General features: G+C 40.1%; 1 protein-coding gene across 9 annotated transcripts in view; it reads left to right on the top strand.

The window, feature by feature from the left end:
* cacna1c (calcium channel, voltage-dependent, L type, alpha 1C subunit) overlaps positions 1-22,924 on the top strand; it is a 185,315-nt gene that overhangs the window by 28,641 nt on the left and 133,750 nt on the right. For all 9 annotated transcript variants that reach the window (XM_069164988.1, XM_069164984.1, XM_069164987.1 and 6 more), the window contains exon 2: positions 20,552-20,984. In XM_069164988.1, the coding sequence (XP_069021089.1) occupies positions 20,552-20,984 (433 nt within the window). The remainder of the gene's footprint in view (positions 1-20,551; positions 20,985-22,924) is intronic.

The raw sequence follows: 22,924 nt of genomic DNA, 5'->3' as shown, positions 1-22,924 counted from the left end.
ACACACACACACAGAGTCAAGTCTTTCTATCCTCCCGAGTACATTCATTGACATAACGCTTTCCCGAGCACCTTATCTTTATCCTGGCTTTATCCTGCTCACAGCTTCAGTCTTTACTGTAATTATAGTCTGGTAACCCTGTTCAAGTGAAGGTTTGCATCTATCATATGCCAGCCAATGCTGATTGGTTAAAGGCTGGGCTATGCCTATCAGGATGCAATGACTGGAAACAATCCTCAATGGAGCATTGTCAGACCCATCTATTAACGCAGTGAATTTGAGTCTGGTGTCCCTCACCTTAACCTCACCTTAACCATCACAACTGAGTGCCTAATAACAAAACACTACCATCGCCTAAATCTAATTCTACCCTAAAACCAAGTCTTAATCCTCAAATTGCCCTTTAGAGTTAAGAGGACCAACCTAAATGTCCTGTTTATACCTAAATTTGTCAATATAATAATAGAAAATCATGCAAAAACACAATAAACACGCACACACTGTCTCTTAAGGAGTCTTTGAATTCCCTTCGGCACTTTCCTTAAAATCCTCACAGTGACTCCCAAACCATTCTGGATGTTATAAACTCAGTGATCAGCTCAGTATTGTGCACTGACGAGACATGTGGAGGGTCGACCTCTGTGTGTGCTGCATCCGCTGCTTTACAGTGCCGTATGCCGCATGATGATGGTGAGCAGCCTTATGTCTTCCTCTAAAACAAACTTGATACACAAGGCAAGACAGAGCAAATTAATGTGGCACACACAGAGGTCAAACTGCCTCCAATCTCTGCGTATTTTCTTTGAACAGAGGAAAAAAAGTATCTTGAATGGAAAGGCCATTACACCATTAAAAGTCTTATGCAACGTCTCAGTCTGGGCTGTTGGATGTAGAAAGCTTTATACTTTCCTCTTGTATGTGCTTTTCTGTTTTAGTGGAATCATTGCTCGCAATTTCGTTGTATTGAGCCAACTTTATCTATAAGTCATCGAACTTCTCTTCTCTTCTCTTCTCTTCTCTTCTCTTCTCTTCTCTTCTCTTCTCTTCTCTTCTCTTCTCTTCTCTTCTCTTCTCTTCTCTTCTCTTCTCTTCTCTTCTCTTCTCTTCTCTTCTCTTCTCTTCTCTTCTCTCCTCTCCTCTCCTCTCCTCTCCTCTCCTCTCCTCTCCTCTCCTCTCCTCTCCTCTCTTGATTTCCCTGCTCTCCTCCTTCCTTCCCTCTCAGTCTGGGAAAACTTCCAGTTCAAAATGTCACAAGTATTCCAGATTATTTCGCCTGGAAGTCTCAAATTGCAGTGGAAACGCAGCTTGATCATACCATTACTGCTTTAGTCGAGGAATGCCTCTGGGCAACGCTTCAGCCTGTGTGTGTGTGTGTGGTGTGTGTGTGTGTGTGTGTGTGTGTGTGTGTGTGTGTGTGTGTGTGTGTGTGTGTGTGTTTTATCAGTTATCCCATTACTTAAGCAGGACAAGCTGATGACAAACAGAAAGAAAGAAAGAAAGAAAGAAAGAAAGAAAGAAAGAAAGAAAGAAAGAAAGAAAGAAAGAAAGAAAGAAAGAAAGAAAGAAAAGAAAAAAAAGAAAGAAAGAAAAGAAAGAAAGAAAGCACATTAGCAGAGAGCAGTATGAACTTTAGACACACACACATACATCCATACAAAGTGAAGAATACATGACAGAGCTGATGACACTTCAGTGTAAATGTTTAGAATGAGACTCGTTGGTTATGAAGGGAGGAATGCAGGAGAGAAAGAAGTCTGTTCATGGCCAGCTATCTAATAGCTTTATGACTCAGAAGTACTGGCAACCATGAGGTACAATTGTTCCTTGCGTGTGTGTGTGTGTGTGTGTGTGTGTGTGTGTGTGTGTGTGTGTGTGTGTGTGTGTGTGTGTGTGTGTTACAGTCAAGCCTTGCACATGAGCGGTAAATGAGAAGTCACTTTTTGTTTATTGAAACATCAAACCTCCCAACCACTTAGCCACATATATACACACAACTCATTGTGACACATTGTGGTTTTCTTCTCTTGTCTCAGAATACCATAAAAATGTGAACACACACACATACACACACACACACACACACACACACACAGACACACACATCGAGGCAGGGGGTATTTTGCCTCGGCCCACAACTCTGTGTGTTGAAAGTGCTCCAAAGAGGCTCTTTTCATACCAAGATGATCTGCTCACCCTAAACTGTGTGATGTGATTGCACAAGCCTGCATACAGGCCTACCCACTCTAGAAACAGGGAAAGACCCTCTGAACTCTGTGTGTACTTGTTTGCACAGTCACACTGGGGGGTCCTGGCTTTCTTTTAGGGACAACAAGCAAGTCGCCAGAATGTAAATTTTTGTATCAAGTTTAGGTTCAAATTAGGGGAAGGGTTTGGGTTAGGAGAGTTGTGGTTATAGGAGGTTAAGCAATCAGGAAATTAATCTAAATCATTTTTTGTTTGTGTGTGATTTTCATTTATTTTTTATTTATTTGGGTGTTTTGTTTTTTTTGTTTAAACTTGAATAAGTTATTGCTTAAGGTGCTGTAGGAAAACACTATGGTTAAAGTCATTTGAATTATTTAGCCCCTCTAAATGGCTGTGGATTTAAACATTTGATATATATATTTTCTTTTTACTGCCTTCAGTATATAGTGAAATATTGTTTTCTTTTTCGTAATGATTCAACAATTTTGCATGAAGAAAAAAAAAATCTGGTAAATAAATTGTTAATTAGGGTTCTTAAAGGAAATCTACATTTTGGGAAATACACACTTTTACTTTCTTTCCAAGAATCAGAGTTTGAGTACCAGTCTTCTTTCTGTATAAGTGTCAAGCTATACAGCCAGTGTTCAGTTCACTCATCTGAGCCTAAGGTCTGAGCTGGGAAAAGGAAGAAACAGAGCTAGAGGTTTCATCTGGTGTTTCACTTGTTGTCTTTAGACTTATATGTATTAAACAAACATACATCAATCAGCGACAGGTGAAGTAAGCAACATTGATTATCTTGTTATGATGACACCTGTTAAAGGGTGGACTCCACGAGGAGCAATGGAAAAATTCACTGACTGCTTTTATTGTGCAAGAATGGAACATTTTGATTGCCCTTCGTATTCTGCAGCAAGTAAACGGTCCGTTCTTGAAGTTGATGTGTTGGAAGAATGAAAAATGGGAAAGCAGAAGGATCTGAGAACTTTGATGAGAGGCTCCATGTGATGGCTAGACAACTGGGTCAGAGCATTTCCAAAATGGCAGGTGGTTGTGGGGTGTTTTCGCTGTGCAGTAGGTAGTGTCCACCAGAAGTGGTTCAAAGAAGGACAACCAGCAGTGACAGGGTCATTGAAGCTCATTGATGTGCATGTGCAAAGGCTGGCCCATGTGATCTGATCCCACAGAACAGTTACTGTCACACACGTTGCTGAAAACCTAAATGATAGAAATGATAAAATGGTGTCATAACACAGTACTTTGCAGCTTGCTTTGCATGAGGCTACCAAGGTGGCCTGGTTTGATCAGTCATGTTTTCTTTTACATCATGTGATGACATAGTGGGCGTGTTGTCATGCCATGTGTGGCCAATGTTCAGCTGGGAAACCTTGAGTACTGGCATTCATGTTGATCTTACTGTGACACCAACTACCAAAACTTTGTTGCAGACCATGAACACCCCTTCATGGCAATGATATTCTCTGATGGTAGTGTTCTTGTTTGACGAACACGACAGAGTTCAAAGTGTTGATTGTTGGCCTCCAAATACCCAAAACAGATTTATTAGTCAGTCTCTTTTAAAACCGATAAATATGATGTGGAATATGACATCATCTTTCGTGTGTGCGTGTGTGTGTGTGTGTGTGTGTGTGTGTGTGTGTGTGTGTGTGTGTGTGTGTGTGTGTGTGTGTGTGTGTGTGTGTGTGTGCGTGTGTGTGTGTGTACTCCTGGAAGTATGTGCTTGAGGCAAAGTTTCTAGCATGTAAAATGAGAATAAAAGAAAGGAGCACACACACATGATCTCAATCAAACATTGTGATTACAGCAGGAGGGGCCAATTTGGTTTTATTGCTGTAAATATTTTAAAAATGAAGACAGTAGGACACAAAAAGAAAGCGAGAGAGAGACAAATGAGGAGAGAGCGAGAAGGGATTCGAGAAAGTGAGAATAAGTTAGATGTGCGACGAAAAGAAAGATGCTACTGGAGTGCTTGAGGATGACTCATCCATAAGCTAGTGATGCCTCACAGACACACTCACACAAGTACACACAAATACTCACAGAATTGTGAATCCTCGGACACACATACACTCACACACACACACACACACACACACACACACACACAGACACACAGACACACACACACACACACACACACACACACACACACACACACACACACACACACACACACACACACACACACACACACACACACAAATGCACACACAAATATTTAGCCATACGCTTGAACACATAGGCAAACACACATTTGTACACACACCAGTACACCAGTCATCCATTAGTCTGATACTGATTCAGTGAGACATGCATGTTGGTTCAGCAGCTTGTTCCTAATGAGCCAAAATGGCCGCTACCGCGCCACAGTTTCCAGGCCAGAGCAGGGAATGGCCCCTGGGGCAGAGAAACTGGGCGAGAGGAAGGATCAGAGGGGCTGGATTTAAATGGAGCTCATTAGCTCATGGTAGCAGTGAGAGGTCCCTGCACACTAAGGAGAAGCACGCACAGACACACACACACACACACACACACACACACACACACACACACACACACACACACACACACACACACACACTCACACTCACTCAGGAATGACTGCAAACACAGATGGATTGCCTTGTAAGTATGGTACGTGCACACACAAATGCTGTTCTGTTAATTTACCGCAGAGACAAGAAGCAGCTCGGAGAGCAGGACAGGAAAGAGGAAGAGGGTGAAACAGAAAGACAGAAATGGGAATTTTTGGTCAGATAGGACAACTGGCATGGTAGTGAGCCCTGCAGATGGCAGAGAAACTTGCATGCGTGTTTGTGTGTGTGATTTTTGCCAGTCTTACCCCCTTCCCTGCCTTCCCTGCTTGTCCACCCACTCAACATATGTCCTCCTCTCCTCCCCCCCCCCCCCCCCCCCCCCCGCCCTCGACTCGGTCCTAATCCCTCCAATCATTATCCATTTTGTTGTGTCATTTCCACCGGTTTTCTGAGAGGAGTATTGTGGGTGGTACGCATATTTTTTTTATTTTTTTTTCTGTCACCAAAAGTGCTTCAGCTTTCTGATGTATTTATATCCATAAGCGCACACATACACACACTGTGCCTTTTTCACTCTGCAGCCAAACTCTCATCAAAGGGGTGTTTGATTTCTTCTTCTGTTGCCCGGGCCCCACATGTCCCAGTAGGCTGGGGGTATAAAGAGCAGGGAGGGGCTGAGCCATAAGCCCGGCACACACTAAGCCTCAGAACTACAAATCTGCAAAAAAAAAAAAAAAACCCTATTAGACATTTTGTATTTGTCAGTCAAACATTTTGCTAATCTTTGTCGAGGAATTTCACATGAGATTTGTCATGCATCTGCTCTACTTTGTCAGGATTTATAGAATTACACATTGATCACTGGAGAAATGCAGTTAATGTGGAATAAAACACGTATCATATTCAATAAACTTGCAATTTTGCCTCTGCATCCGTTGCATTTTAAGAAGCCTGTTTAGATTTTGAATGACGGTAGATGTTGACGAGATTTATGTGCTGGTAATTTAGCGCAAAGGTCAGTTAACAGTTCACGAAATGGCACATTCAGTTTCTTGAAAGACACATTAAAAAGAAAGTTTCAAAAAGTTTAAACATTTTTTTACTTTTACCACCTTACCAGAATGTGTTTTTGTCCACATTCATTTACATTATCCACTCAGCTGCCACGCACTTAACAGTTTTTCTTTCTAAAAGTGTGTTTGAGTGTGTTTTTAAAAATATGTCTACTTTGTGTCCAGCTTTCTGATTCGCCAGGAAGCGTTAGCATCTGTACTTCTCTATACGTCACAGGATATTGTACTCTGGCACAGAGTGAATATGCCGCAAACAACTTACAGGTCATACAAATAGCTAATAAAACAATACTAATACGGTTTGTAGAAATAGCACTTTAGAAAACAAACATTACAAGTTTCCCCACACAAAACTCAAATAAATAAACAGCAAATTACAAATACAAAACCAGCATTTTGCAATATCAAGTAAATAAATCATAAGATATAAAAAATTCTAAAGGGTTGATTATATAAAGCAATATTAAGAATTAGTTATAAAACCAATACAAGGTTAGGTTTTTGCCCTTTTATGATAGCAGTACATAAATTCAGGAGAGAGAAAGGGGGATGTGACATGCAGCAGTTTTATGTTTCATTATTTTAACGATGGACTACCTGTCGCTATCATGATGATGTCGGTAGATTGTATAAACCCCTGGGACAATGATAAGAAACAAGTCCAGGACTTTCTTTTTCTGTCCCTGAAAAAGTCTGATATGTTGCACCATTTAAACATTTTTATTGGAGTGTTGTCAATAAAGCTAACTGGAAACATTACATCTCAAGCAATATGAAATAAGACAGCGATTTAGCGATTAGTTGAAGAGTGACTAGAACACTCTTGAACTTAGTCATATGAACAACCAGTGCCTCGGGCTGCAGACAGTTCGGCAGGAGGAGAGGAGCCTCCAGGATTGCAGAAATTTATTGGTTATGGTTCCAGCAGTCGAGCAGCAAGGCATCTTGTTGGCCATGTGGCTGTGACGCACATGGACCATGACATTGCTTGGGCAGTTACAGCTTTGGACCTTTGTTGCGTCACACCCCCCATTTCTGCTTTACTGTTTTCTCTCTTCACACTGTGACCTCTAATAAAGGCAAAACACACATGTATACACAACATTTTAACATTCTGTGCAAATTGGAGCCTAAAAATCATATTAATTTTAATGTGGCTTTATTAGATTTTAGAAAGATGACTGGAAATGAGAGAGATGAGGAATGACATGTCCCATGCTTCAGGTCAGGGACAGTATCTTAACTTAAGCCACAGACGACCCCAATGTTGGAGCCTTTTAAATGCTTTTGATTTGATCCATATTAAGTGACTAATGGCATTTTTCATACTTGGAGACTTAAGACTGGAGTACTCCAGTAAGTTTTCTGAATATATGTACACAACAGCTTTAGGAATAACGACTATTAACCTTTTTCTAACCTTGCCTTTTTTCCCCCCGATATTTCTAAATTACAGCGTGTTGCATACGTTGACTTAAAAAGGTGCTTCACTCCTACCTCTGTTCCCATGGCCCCACATCTCCTGACAGGGGATGTGCAGGATGGGTAAGAGCCTGAGTCGTAAACTTAACACTCCCTCTGAGACTGTGGCGAAGCCAGACTGTCGAGCTAAACTACGAGCACATTCATTAGCGTTTTATTGCCTTGTAGGCACGTCGATTAATCACAGACGTGGAAAGATACAAGCACATACCCTTTTTATTTTTTTATCCAAAACATGTCAAAGTTCAGCCTTGCCCCTTAGTTTGAAACACACAAAGACATTACCGCACATGTGCTTCATTTGATGGCTCCCTGGTGTGTTGTTCTGGAGACCACAACTTCTCTCTTGGTCCGTATCCCTGCTCCTGTGAGATCACAAACGCACACACACACGTAATGTATCTGCACCTCCTGTGAGGACACTTATTGGCTCAACAGTAAATGTGGCGTCACCTCGGCTCTCCTCTTACTCTCGTGATGAAGGTTTTATTGAAGGAATCTTAATAGTGGTTAATTGTAGCTTCATTTATAGTCTCAGGGCCATCTGTATTTGTGGCCGATCTGCCGATAATAACAAATGTTCAAGAATATTTTTATGACATGTTCCTCTTAATGACTTTAGGAGCAGCACAAAGTTATTAACCGTTTTACAACACTTTTGATTTGCAGGGCAATATTCTACCTTAATGAATTTCACAATTCAAACTGCTTGTGTGCCTTATCGGTTATACCTTTCTTTTCTTTTCTTAAATTATCTGAGAGCTTTCAGACCATTTGTTACTATGTCAAATGTCCATGACCCAGTTACTCAAATCCAATTCTGTTTTAAAACTCTAAAGAAGTTGACACAAATAAATAAAGTAGCCTGTTTTGCCCCTGTTCTCTCCACAATCTTTGAATCTCATTAAAGTGTCAGGGCTTGTTTTAATCAAGTGTTGGATAGAAAATTGGAGAAGAATGAATTGGTCAAATACAGCCGTAAAAAGTAATAGACTTGGAATTTTTTTTGTCTAAATCAGAGCAGGGCAGATTTGCAGACTCAGTTACAGGCACCAAAAAGACGCTATAAAGAAATATGTAAATTGTCCAAATCGAGGCAAAACGGGACACTGACACGGTATCCTATTTTTGACTGGCGGGTGTATTACACACTTGTTGACATGATATCGGGCTGCTGAGCCAGAACAGGCATCAGATTATAATGTAACTTTCAGTACATTCAGAACATTCAATCACGCTTTTTATGAAGAACGAGTGTGGTCGTTGTACAGTGGTGCCGCAACGGCATCAATACATCATGAGACATTCAAGTGAGCATTATGGAGCATGAGCATGGCTCTCAAGAGCTCTTATGTATGATTTTGACAGGAGCTTTTTGACAAAACTTTATTCACAACAAGTTGTTGTTTGCGTGATATTGTGAGATGAGAGCCCGGGAGCGAACAACTAACCATGTGGCGCAACGTCACTGCTGACATTTTTGGCAGTTCAGCATGAGCAAAGGCATGATAAAATGGTGGTATTCAAAAAGAAGCGTGAAACATGCATGGAAAATGTAATACAAAGAATTTTATATTCACCTCAATGTTGGCTTAATTAAAGGTTTCTAAACAGGGCCCAGCTAGAGGGCATTATGATAAATACCATGAAGTGGATACTGTGCTCTGATCAGATGAGCTGCATTTAATAGCGAGTCTCGCTAGATGATGCTGTTTAAAAGGGCCATCAGAGATTCATGTTAATCCAATATTATTGCAGCCAATGCTGTGGTAACACTTTTAAAATGTACTTATACAAGCACACAATTTGTGTTAAATTGTTTGGTGATGGAGTGCATTTAAGAAACCTCCTCCTTCAGCTTTTATCTTTTTGATGTCTTTGAATAAAAAAACAAGGGTTATAAAATGTATACAGTTTAAAATATTATATTATTTTCTTGTTCCATCCATCTCAGATTATCTCTTGTGTGTTGTTGTGTGTTGTTTTGTTCGCATAGCATACAGAATCATTTAAAGGACAAACACAAAATCCTTTATGTTGACAAGTTTTTCTCAAAGAACCCCGTTGCCCAAATTTACATTTCATTTAGGAAAAGTGTGAAAAAAACCCAATCCGATTCAGGTCTTAAAAGAGGATTAAAAATATCAGACTGAATGTGAAGCTATGAAATATTAATTTGTAGCTGCTTAGATAAACACAAAATATTGATTTTTGACTTGTTTTAGCCCCGCTAACAAAAAGCAAAGTTTGTTGACAGTTTAAAAAAATACCCCAGATTTGCACATCAGAGAACAGTAATGTTTTAAGTCTGTTTTTTTTACCCCAACAATTATGTAACATCACACATGGAGTCCAAAATCAATACGGCTGACATCACAACAATATTTTCTTTTCAAAAACACATAACACATTTAAATGTCTTTTTCAATAACATCTACTGTGTGTGTTATGTCTTGCGTGTGCATGTAAATATAAATGTTTATTTTTGTCATTAGTATGCAGTGCAGAACTGATATTTCTGCAGGGATCTAAACACCAGCACATCTGGGATGTTTTTCTTATAAGCGACGCTAAAACAAAAATCAACAAAGGCTTTGTTCAAACTCAACAAATTGTATTATGATTGTCAGGGGAAAGTTTTGCTCTGTCAACACTTGAAGATCCCTCACCCTCTGAAACTTTACAAGACTAAAGAAGGTGGCTAAACGTTTCTTGAAAAGACTGACACCTTTGTGTTTTTTTTTTGTTTGTTTTCTTTTTTGGTCACCCTGAATTAAATCTCTTTCCGCTTTACAGCAAAAGTAAAAAAAATTAAATGTGTTGCTTCAGATTTAATGCAGCTCCACACACTCCCTCCTGGCAGCTACCCAGAGCAACCACAATCTCCTGCTGTTGGCTGCTGGAGCAAATGAGGGCTACATTCCTTGCTCAAGGGCAGAAAGGCAGTGTTAGTCACACTTTCTCCATGCAAATTTGTTTTAGTCTTTGATTGTAGCATTTTAAAATGGCTACAAGTCCTGTTCTTTGTGCTCCACTGGAACCTCGTGTTGACCTTGTAGCAACTGTAACAGTAGCAACAAGCTTTGTTCACAGCTGCAGGCTTTTTTAGAAGAGTGAGACCGGCGAGTCCTGCTGCCACATTTGGCAAAGACTTTAAACTATAGCCAGCAGAGAAGTGAAGCAAAACAACAATAATGAAAGTGAGATTTTGATGTTGGGGGTGACGTAAAGCTACTACAGGGCATTTTTCTTGTTTCTTTTGACACAAAGAAATTTGCAAGTTGACTGTTTGGAAATTGGGCTCCACAGACAGATAAGTACCAAATGTGAGGAATAATCACTATATCGTGCCATAGATACAAAATGTGCTGTGTAGCCTATGAAGTCTATGTGCTTTAGGTGACTTCCTATTGAAAACATGCTTGTGATGTGCATTGGTTCTTAAAAGGTTGGATCATATCCAGGTCAAACTGTATATCTGCAATTCGTCTGCCATCAGACAGAATCGTTTTCTATGTGGACATTAGATTAATTACTATTTAGTTAATTAAAACAAGCCATGGTGGTTATGTTCATCCTTTATTTCATTCCAAGTGCACTGATGTGTTTGCATTTCAACAAGAACACCCAAGTCCAGATAAATTGGGAGATTTTACATATCTTACTGTGTTTGCTAGAATACTTGAGAATGTGAACGATACAGTGGGCAAATGATGGTTTGGTATGCTGCCAAAATGGCACTGCTAGCAGCCAAATCAAGCATCCATCCGTGATGGGATTGTACCTGATGATATTTTCAAAGCCTGACTGTAGAATCGATACAAATACAAGAATGCAATGGTCAAACCATAAATAAATAAATTAAAACCTGAAATATTTTTTGTTTAAAGGTTACTTGTCCTCTGTTTGTGACCATTTGTAAAGAGGGCAATGAAGGCAGAAAATAAAAACAAGACAGAAAGTTGGCTGGACAAAACCTTTATATGTATAAATATACCATGATAAAAATGTCACATTGTAGGCAGTTCGAGAGTGGTGGTAATATTGTAAGGCCTTGACCGTGCCATGTAAAGTGCCCCAAGGTTACTTGCATCGTGATTTGGCGCTCTACATAGACACAGTTTAATTGAAAAGTCGAATTGATGGTGGAAAAGTTACAACGTAAATAGTGAAAAAATATTCAGGGAGGCTAGTTCTAGATATAGAATCACAATCCACATTCAACAGGTGACATTTAGACGAAAGTAGTAAAAAAACAACCTAAATAAGTGGTCTAGGTATACAGCTTTATTCTGCCTAGTCGATTTTTCATTATATGACATTGTCAAGGTTAGGAGTTCCATTCAGAGGGACTACAAAATGTATGCAATTACTTTATAGAAAGGCACTTTAGATGAAAGCACTGTCTGAATGCCATCTGCTATAAAATGTAGGAGTCCATTGTGTCCTATAATGTAAAGAGCAGATATGAAGAGGGACAATAAGACAGTCAGAATAGAAAGAAAAGGATTGGGTGGAAACGCTTTAGACCCATCACAGCGTACATTTTTTTTTAAACTAGTTAAAAGGTAAAGACATGGTCAGATATGTTATTTTACCCAACATTTGGGGGGAATTTAAGTGTTGATATTTTGGATTTTGACCCATATAGTGCCTGCAACAGAGATGTGGGTGTCAGGGTATTTTTGTGGTGGAAAAGAAAAGAAGATGTTAAACTGTTTTAGTCGCAGCGAACTGCATAAAAGTGTCACTTAAATGGTTAATATGTACACTGCCTGAGAGCCTGATGGGGATCATGAACATCAGATGTAAAGAGCAACGCACAGAGAGAGACAGGTAGAGAGACGGTTTGTATCTGGGTTACTCTGGCCTCACATCTCTCCACTGCAGATGAATATTAATAAGGAGTTATTAATATCTGCTGCCTGCACTGTGCGCTTCAATATGTGTGTATGTGAGGTCGGCATGGAGGCGCAGTGTGAACAAGCCTTCCTCCTCGTGCTTCTCCTCCTTCTCCTCCTCTTCTATCTCTATCACTTTTTTCCTCTTCTTTCCTCCTCCTCATGCTGACTTTTCTCTTTTCTCCAAGTTCCTTGTTTTCTCTTCTTTTTTTCTTTCGGTCTCTCTCACGTCCTTCACCCTCGTATTCATAATTTGTGTCTATCACAGCTCCTTATGTTTCAGGGAAGGATGCTGATATCGATGCTGGCACTAGTCTTGTCATGAATCAAAGTACAGTGACTTAATTTTCCATTGATTGTCAGCTATTTTGATACATTTTCTCCATTTGGATTTTCAAAAGAAGAAAATATATGCAGTCTGAATCATTTTTGTTTTGTTTCTTGGCTTATACTGTACCTCACTTAGATGGCATTTGTTACCCTTGCTGTCTTTGACACTGTTCAATGTTGGCTGTTTGTCATGTTGAGTTCTAAGATTTAAAGTGTGGATGCTCAGCTGTTGCATTTGTGTTTTAACATCTGGTCTGGGTCAAAAATATACAAGAAAAAATTAGCGTTTCCTCTTTTTTGCCATGCAAATTAGCAGTCAAATCCAGCCAATCAGATTTGGGGATGGCACTCATGTAGTCCTATCACAAGTTCCTCTCTCACCAGCTCTCAAGAAACAACCCTGCCTCCTTAAAATTGCATATATGTACAAAAAATGTCCAAGAACGACAAGTTGTAGTTACAGTCACAACACGATTCCAAGAAGTATCTACACCTGAGCAAGGATTACTGCAAATTACACGTGTAAAACCAAATGTTTTCTTTTTACACTTCAGTTTTTGTACATATTAAGAAAAACAGCTGTTGTGTGTGAATTATGAAGTATAAATGTACTAGTACACAGGATGTGATGCCCTTGAACAGAGTTAGGCTAGTTGTTTCTTCCTATTTCCAGTTTTAACTAAGCTAACTGGTTGCTGCCTGCACTTAGTGGTGTTTATCTTCTCCTTTATCTCTCAGTGAGACACTGAGTAACCATATTTCAGACGTTGAACTATTCCTTTAAGGTTAGAGGTCGATCATAGTTTTCATTAAATAAATAAATTAATAAAAAAGTGCAAAGTGCTCCTGTTGCCGCAACATGCAAACTCTGGATGCAACAAAGCAACCTGATGTCCCTCCTTCCTACACACGTTGGAATCGCTTTGCAACTGAAGCCAAGGGATTTAGTAACGGATTTGAAAGTGTTTTGACCTCCACCAATTAAGTACTGTGTGTTTCCAATCATATCAAACTTTAAATCCATTTCTTGATGTTATCAGTGTTTTGGTTTGGTTTAGGTCCTTTCACAGTAAGAGAAATCATTTGAGAGAAACCTCCCCGTGTCATGAAAAACTCAGACCTTGTTGGATTTGGCTCAGCCTTTTCAACTAGCAGCCAAGGGGCTGATTTGACCCGAGTTCTGAAGTATTAAACAGCTTAAAACCATACAGTGTTATCTTTAGCTTAAAGTTAGCCCTCAGAGGATTTACTATAATAAGTCATTGTTTCAACAAATGTAACTGGAATGGGGATAAATGACAATTAGCTGAATTTCACAATCCCTGTGTGCGACTTTGATTAATTTCCTGAAGTCACAGTTTTATGATAACGAGGATATTTTCTAATGGTGACTCATACTGTGGTAAATCCTGACACAATATCTCAAAATGAACTACAATATACACAGGTGCAGAAAACTCACCTTGATTTTTTTTCTTGACAGGAAGTTTCCAAACCATAAATTAGAGCCCCATTTTTCGCTTAATGTTTCAAAGACAAACAATCTATTCTCCCTGACCTCTTACAAGTATAAGGACAACAACCAATCAGTGCCTCAGAACCATGATTGACAGTTTGAGGGATTGGCCACGCAGTCATAAACCACAGTGTGCACATGACAGGGAACAATGTGCTATTGAATATGGAGCATGAGTGCATAATTCATATATTCCCATGGCATTTTATTGTCATATGCACAGGGAGTTGTTCGTACACACACACACACACACACACACACACACACACACACACACACACACACACACACACACACACACACACACACACACACTTTCTCATTTCCCCTCCACTTCCCTTTCAACACCAGATATAGTAAGTTACAGTTTAATGAATACATCAATATATGATAGGGTTTTCATAACCATATATGCAGCGAAAAGTGCAATAACAGCAAGGAAGGTGCTACGAAGAAAAAAGTGTTGAGTAATATGAATACATGTACTTGTTGTTCGAATGACCTTATTTATGACAAAAAAGAAAATGAAATGGGCCTTTCTGTCACTTCTTTTTGTTGGCAGTGCTAAATAGGACAAACGGCCTTGGTTATAACAGGCAAGGTTGTGTTTACAGCTCACACAAATGAGAGGCATTTTATTTTCAATGTACAGTAAATGAGCAGTAATTTGCCCTGACAATTTGTAAAAATTTTGCCCTTTTGTCCATTTACAGTGACTATTCTATGCTTTATGAGAAGTTTTCGGTCTGGTTTGTTGTCATGTTTGTTCAGCAAGCCTCTTCTGCTTGGATTTGCTGCTTCGTGTGTTTTCCTCGTAAATGACATGCATGTCCTGCTCGTGCGGCTTGGCTTTTTGTGTGCGCGCGCACACCTCTGTGTCAGCGGATACTGTAATCGTCTCTTGGGGGTGGAGAGATTCATAGATTAAGAGAAGCAGGTGTGTGTGTTGTCTTTTGAGGGGAGCAGGTGTGTGTGAGCTGTGCATGTGTGTGCCTCGAGGGCAGCAGGTGTGTCTGCGTGGTGTGCTCACTCGGCCGGATAATGGGCACATATGGACAGAGCGAGAGAGAGAGACCCGCACGCACGCACACACACATATATATATATATATATGTGTAACCTGCAACATCTATGCACATGTACACAACTGATACAGAAGCCTCTTACTTTGCTTTCGTGTCTGTGAATGTACTCTCTCTCAGCGTGAGTGAATGGATGGCACATGAATTAGGTGAAAATTACAACTGGTATTTATGGTGACAGCGATAATGAGGGTTAAGCTTGATGGGATGTCATAAAAGCCCTGAGAAGCATCGAAGCACTGGCAATCCTCGCGATGAAAATAAAACAAGAGTTCACCTCCTTTATGCCCTATTTCACGGAATGTTTTAAATCTGGAAAGTAGCTGTTGAAGGCAGCGAGGAAGCAACGGGCTTGTGGATCAGATTGGTGATGAACTAGACTCTCTTTGCAGCTGTATGGTTGGTGAGAGTGTGTACGAGGGAGAATAATTGTCAGCTATTTGAAAATGACAGAGGGAAGTAATGGGAGAGAGAGTGAAATGCAGCAAGGCAAGAGAGATAGAGCGAAATGGAGAGATGAGGAGGAGTAGATTAATGGCGGAAGGAAGAAGGGTGCAAGACTGAAAATGAACTTGTCTCCTGCTGGAGAGTCAATGGAGGGAGTGACAGCTGTATAGATCAGGGAGAAGAAGGGGTCAGAGGAAGAGGAGAGGCATCGTTAGGAGGAGGGAGGGGGACTGTTAATGCGTGTAGAGGAATGGATGGGAGAAAGATGTAGCGACGTAAAGGAAGAGAGGGAGAGGTGTGAAGTATTTGGCAATGATGATGAGGAAGAGGAGGAAAAGGAAGGTGCAGAAGAAGGAAAAAGATGTACAATAGCAAAAGGAGGTCATCATAAAAAAAAAAAGACAATTTAGCCACAATGCCAAATGACTTTACTTTTTTACGGACCTCAGTAAGGGTGTTCCAGTGTTTTTTTTCATCTTGTTATTAATGCTGCTGTGAATTATGTTTGTGTGTGGGCCTGCATGTATGCGTTCCCCATTAATTAGTGTCTGATCAGGTGTCATCATCAGTTAATTGACTGATAATAACATCTTCATTGTCCACCCAAATAGATCCTTGTTGGAACAAGTGGAGGAGAAAGCAGATGGAGGGAGAGTGTGAAAAAAACAGAGGGATGAATGAAAAGGAGGGGAGATGAGTCGCGAGACTGATTTAGGGTGGGGTAATCTGATTGGTCCTTGTCCTTTTTCATTATCTGTTTGAGCCAATTAAAGGAGCAAAGCAACGTAGGATTTTGGAAGATATTTTTTTTCCACTAATGCATTTTTTTTTTCTTGCTGCTGTAATTTGTAGTGGAACTGTGCTTTACCTCTAACAGATTGAACAATTTTTAGAGTATTATTTGCGAGCATGTGCAGTGTAGCAATAACATTTTGCGGCAGAGCAGAGTTGCAGTGATAACATCTGTCTCTGCCTTTATCATTAAGCAGATAACAGCTCCACTGACTTGAGTTTGTATCACAGCTCATTACAGTCTGCAGTTCAGTTCACACTGAAGTTCGGCTCAGTTAGGTTCACTTCAAGTTCAGTTAGAGACAGTCCCTTTACAATACGAGGACTGATGTAAATATGTATAATATTTTACGCTTGTACACCTTATATTCAAATTGAGCATGTGTATTTTTCTCTGGCTTCTACACATCTAATTCAATTTTAATTTATCATTACATATACCATATAATAATGCACATGCATATTGCACTCAGGGTAGAGTATTATTTATTTGACGTATTATTAGTAATACTGAAGTTATCCTATGACAAAGTCTGCTTTGAAAATGGCATATTGTATCATTTAAAAATGATCAAATGAGCTCAGATACATGTAAAATAGTGCAACTACGCATAAAATGACTTAAAAGAAAATGTTAAATTAAAGAAAAATGCACCAATGCACTGGAAACCGTTTGTCTGTGGGCTGACTAACTTCACTGATCATGATACCATTCAAGTGAATTTCAACTGTGAAGTCATATGATGGGTGGATACATGATTTGATAAGGTCCTGTCACTTGTGGTTAATTAAACTCCTAGATTTAATTTTTTTCAATCCCTTTTGTACATCTATCCACAGTCTGTATTTGTTTTCCTCTTCTTTATTCTATCAGTGTCTTCCTCCTCTCCTCTCCTCTCCACGCCACTCCAACTCCCTCCCTCCTGCTATAAACTTCCTTTATCCTCCCTTTTCTTCCTCCATCCCTTCATCCTTTGCCTATCCTCTCTCTCCCCACTTCAGTCAGAGTCATATTTCCATGGGATGCTGCATTTCTTCCTGCAGAATAAAGAGCTGCTAATGGAATTACAGTCAGTCACAAGAGAAGAGTCTATCGTGTAACACGCACACATGGCACGACTGCGCATATGTGTGTGACGGGACAGACACACGGAGAGAGACGCGGTCAGACAGACAGACAGATTAGTGAGCTCTGTATTATTCAAGTTTTACTCTCCTCTAATCCTCACACACTCTCTCATGCAGCACGCGCACGCACACGCACACGCACACACACACACACACACACACACACACACACACACACACACACACACACACACACACACACACACACACACACACACAGACACACACACACACACACTCTCAGTGGGGTACACCCTGTGAGAGGGTCAGGCTGTGTGAGATAAACTGATCACGCAGCAGTACAATATGCTGAAAGTGATTATGTGTGAGCGTGTGAGCGTGTGTGCGTGTGTGTGTGTGTGTGTGTGTGTTTGTGAGAGATAGGGAGCAAAAGAGGAATGGGGATGTGCAACAGCAGTCAGGAAGCAGATTTGAACTCGCACTGGAATCGATGGTGGAGTGAAACAGGAAGATATTTTCCAGTATAAGGAATCATCTGGGACAGATGCAGACCCCATATGTACATGTGTGTGTATTCATGCTTGTATGTTTGATAAAAGCCAAGTTTTGGCGTCTTGGTTTTCTACTTGTAAGTCACGGGAAACCTCTAAATTTAGCCACTGTGTTTTGAGAAAATGAAGAAAGTATAGTTTTAGCCAAGTAATGAGATGAAAAAGAATGAAACCACAGTGGTATTTCCCATAAGGCACAGCTGCATCTGATACCGAGTGACTTCACAGCTGGTAAATGTAAAGATCACCTCCTTGGGCATTACTGCTCCATTCAAAACACACTGGTCCTAAATATTTGCAGACTTATCTGGTGTTTGTTGTTTAGTCAGTGCATTTCTTTTAAGATTACACCTACCTTTAGGGCATTGCCGTTTTATTTTTGCTGTAATAAAAAACAATAAAGTTTATTTCTACAGCACTTATCCAAACAAATATTACAACAGGCCTGGCATAAATTACAGGTATAAAACCAGCAAACCACAATATCACTAAAATAAGTCTAAAATGGTGAATAGGTTTTATAAACCAATGTTAAAATTGATGAAAAAATATTTTTTTAGGAAGTTCAACGTGCCTTGACACATTAACTGTTCTCTTACCTGGTGACGTGAGCAGCAGACTGCTCAGGTGGGGAAAGGAACAACAAGACTAGCTATTAAATGGTGGCATGTGAGCACAAAAGCAGGTCTTGCATCCAAGCATTACGTGGCGTAACCCTTGGCAACAAACATACTGCCAGCTACTTAGTTGCAAGTGTGTCCCTGGCTAAAATCATATTTGACGATGGTACATTCCTGTTTGGGGTGATACTTGTCAAACCCTGGTTCACCTTCACGTGTCTATAAACATACCATGCAAAGTTAAATGCTTCAGTGATGTACTTTATGTATGTGCACAATATGATGTACCCCTGAAGGATGTCATGTTCCCAAGGCCATCACACGCTGTGAGTGCATATGTAGAATCTTGTTACACAGAAGTGACAGCTTTCAGGAGATAATGCGCTGTAATTGTACGAGGCAATCAGGACAGGTCTTCTTCTCTCCTCCTGCTCCTCCTCCTCTTCTCTGTCTAACCCCTGCACTCACTTTCTCACATTTTCCTTTCTCTCTCTCTTTCTGTCACCTCATCTCTGTTGTAACAGCACATCTTGGATTCTTAAAATTTGGTATTCTTTTTCCCCTAAAATATTTGAATGAATTTGCCATTGGGACTAGATATCAAATGTATTTTTTTCCCCCCCTATAAATCAACATATTTATATGTTGGTCAGAGCAGTTCCTGCAATCCTGCATGTGCTGTAATTGCCACTGCGAAAATTATGGTTTTCATTTCCACTGAGAGCTACTTGTGTTAAATAATCTATTGATTCTTGGCACTGTAACGTAAAACTAATGGTATATTAATCAAGTTTGTAGCTTTATAAGCATTGAACACAAGCAAATCTAAGGTCACACAATAATGTTTTCAAACAAAAGTAAAGATTTTGAATTTATTTTGGTCATTACTAAATCTGCTCTGCTGATTTTTGTTGAAATTGATATAATCTTTCAGAAGTAAACATTAGTTCCCATAAAGCAATGCTGTTCTTCTCCATCCTGAGGAAAATTTCATTTGTGCTGACATGATTAGCTTTTGTGTTAATACTAATTTTTGAAACAAAGTAGCGCAACTCTGCACGGTCTTAAACCTGGAAATGGCAGGTTTTCGGTGTGTAATCTTGCGCATGGTGAGAACATTTGTGGAATCTTTACTAAGATGTCAGAGAGAAGTGGGGCTAAGAGGATTTTATGATTGCCTTTAATCTGGCTAAACATACAGTATGGATAATCTGCTCTCTCTTGCTTGTACTTAGTCTTACTCCTACAATTTCTATGGGTGAAACTATGTAATCGCACAGAGATTATTGTAGTTCTGCCTGTCTCTTCCCTCTAACATTCTTTGTATCTTTTATTTCACTACGAGCATTTGTGGTCTGCAGTCTTACGATGTTTTCTCAGACCTGAACATACTCCTTCATTTACCCCCACAGAGCAAATGTGTGGTCTTTCACTGCGGGTACCTGTCAATATAACCATGCTAGTTCTCTATTATTACACTACTTTCCTTCTCAGGTAGATTTATTTTTTAAGCAGAGATTTTTAAACTCTTGACTGCAGGGCACCAGACTAAAATTTCACTCTGGTGACACAGATGGTCAAGAACTAAACATCATACAGTTAGCTGTGTTGTATAACGTACATGGTTGACACATGGGAGTGTTTTAGGGATTGGTCTAGTGTGCAATAGGCTAATCGCCCATATTTTGAAACATACATGTTTGAAGGTGTGTTGAAGTCTCCAAAGTAAACTACCAAACCAGAAAATTTTAACTACAGGGAATTATAGAGATACATTACATGAACAAGTGAATCACTTGCTCATTGAAGGAAGTGATGTATGAGTTTACAGATAGTTCTTGTGTGGTTTGCTAACTCTTTGTCTCCTTTCTCCTCTCCTTCCCTTCCTATTTCTCTCCACTCCAGGCTCCGACTACTCTCCCCCTCCTCCCCTTCCCCGCCCTCCTCCACCTGGCCTGACCAACGAGCACAGTGGCGGCGGTAGCGATGGAGACCATGGTGGAGGAGGGGGCGTGGTCAACCATGAGGTGGGCGTGGTTGGCCTGGCTCCGGAGCACATCCCCACACCGGGGGCAGCCCTGAGCTGGCAAGCGGCCATCGACGCTGCCCGGCAGGCGAAGATAATGGGCAATGCTGCATCAGGTGGAGGGACGGGGCTTGGGTCGGGAGGGGGCGGGCCCATCTCTACGGCCAGCTCTACGCAAAGAAAGAGACAACACTATAGCTCCAAACCCAAGAAACAGACCACAACGACAGCCACAAGGCCACCACGGGCCCTGCTCTGTCTCACACTCAAGAACCCCATCCGCAGGGCCTGCATCAGCATCGTAGAGTGGAAGTATCCTTTAACTAACCATGAGCGGAGGATTGTTTTTCTAATCCTGTTGTTTTTCTGCTGTTTTCTGCTATTGGTTATGAAATACTCTTTTTTTTTTTTCTTTTTTTTTTAAAGAAGAACAAATCACATTCTGTATTGATTCCGTTTAGTTGCGTAGCTTGAAGGAAACCAGTTGAAAAGAATCTGTCCTCTCCATGTCATATATTTGGCTTTAAGTTGTGCTCATTTTGATCTAACAAGGCATAATATAACAAACCCAATATATTAGGGAGTCAATTCTATTATCTAAAGACAACAACTTTTTCCCCCTGTGTTTAGTAGGGCTGCTACCAAATTTATTTGTCAAATATTTCCTGCACTAATTATCCTTTAATAATAATTATATAATTTAAAATGTAAAAAAAAAACATACCAACTTCCATAAGCAATAAATTGTTTGTTTTATCTTACCAACAGTTCAAAACTCAAAGCTCCTCAATGTAGAGTAAAACCAGTAAAACTCCTCAAATGAGTGAGGCTGGATTATGTTTTTGGTGGTTTTGTATAATTTTCAATCTAATTATACATTAATCCACTTGTTTCCACTTTAAAAAAACAGTTAAACCAAGAAGAAATAGTGTCTAAAATGCAAAAACGTCAGGCTGCAGTTGTTACCTCAATTTAGTTAATGTTGTAATGTTAAAAGCGTATACAGTCGCATAATGTCGGTGCAAAATATAGGGCATTTTTTTCAATGAGAAGCCATCTTAAATCCATACATTTTACAAATCTTACAGATATACTGTCAAACCGTATTACATACCCCATTTTGGGCTTGAATGGGTGGACATATAATGGGTGGAGAGATGCAGGTAGAAGAAGACGAAAGAGATCAGGCAAAATGACAGGAGGGCAATCTATATGCCAATTTGATGGAATCATGTTAACACCAACCAACTGGTCTATTTGGGAACCAATGAGAGGCAGGAGAAGTCTACTTTTTAAACTCATGAATAGGTTGTAATGTCAGCTATAGGTGTAAAATGCTGTTCTATATTCGATTACATTTTGTCAAATTGGTGCCATTGAGGTATGCTTGCTCAGTATGCTGTAATGTGTAAGTGGATGTTTAAACAACCATCACAGGAGGACGTTGACAATGATGAGAAGGTTAAAAAAAGATGCTTGTGCATCTTTTTTTTATTTGATTTTAAAGTCGATTTATGGACATTTATTATGGACTACTTTAGTTTTTCCTGTTCGAGGTCTATGCCCATTACAGACCATTTCCTGTAAATTCACAGAGTTTAAAACCCCGTCCGGAATGATGCATTAAATTGCTGTGGACCACAGGGAATACTTTATTCTGCACCTCCCTGCTGATGTTAATCCCCTCCGTATGGGCTTTAATCAATCTCTCTTCTGTCCTCTTGCCTTCAATAAGTGTGATTTTTTTTCCCCCCCCCTTAATCTTAATCCCTTCTCCCCTTCCTCTGTCTGCCCTTCTCCCTCTTTCTTGTTCTGCTCCCCTCTTTCATTTTCCATTTTCTTCCGTTTTCTCACAGGAGGATAAAACAAATTATGTAATTTTCATCCCTCCTTCACACCTCTTTACAGCATATCTTTCTCCCCTCGCGCTTTCTAACCACATTCATCCTCTCTCCCCCTGGTCCACCCATGCCCCTATCCCTCCTTTGCTCCCTCCATCCTCCACCTTGGAGTCTCGCACAACATTCATTATTTGTATCTCCCTCTGTCTATTCAAATCCCCTATTCCTACTGTTCTTCTGTCCGCTCTTTCTTTCTACCCTTTTTATTTTTGTATTTTATTTTTAAGCCTCTGAGCGTAATGACTTGGTTCTCCCTCAGGGTGAGATAGAGAGACAGAAATGGTCAGTGTCACAGTCAAAGCAATCAATAATAGGCGCAGGTCTACACGAGCAGCGACTCAGCAAAAGCGG

Source organism: Embiotoca jacksoni, unplaced genomic scaffold (assembly GCF_022577435.1).
Source record: "Embiotoca jacksoni isolate LCO1_2020_lvr unplaced genomic scaffold, fEmbJac1.0.p SCAF_32, whole genome shotgun sequence".
Taxonomy (NCBI): Eukaryota; Metazoa; Chordata; class Actinopteri; family Embiotocidae; genus Embiotoca; species Embiotoca jacksoni.
This window is presented reverse-complemented; position numbering and strand designations above follow the sequence as displayed.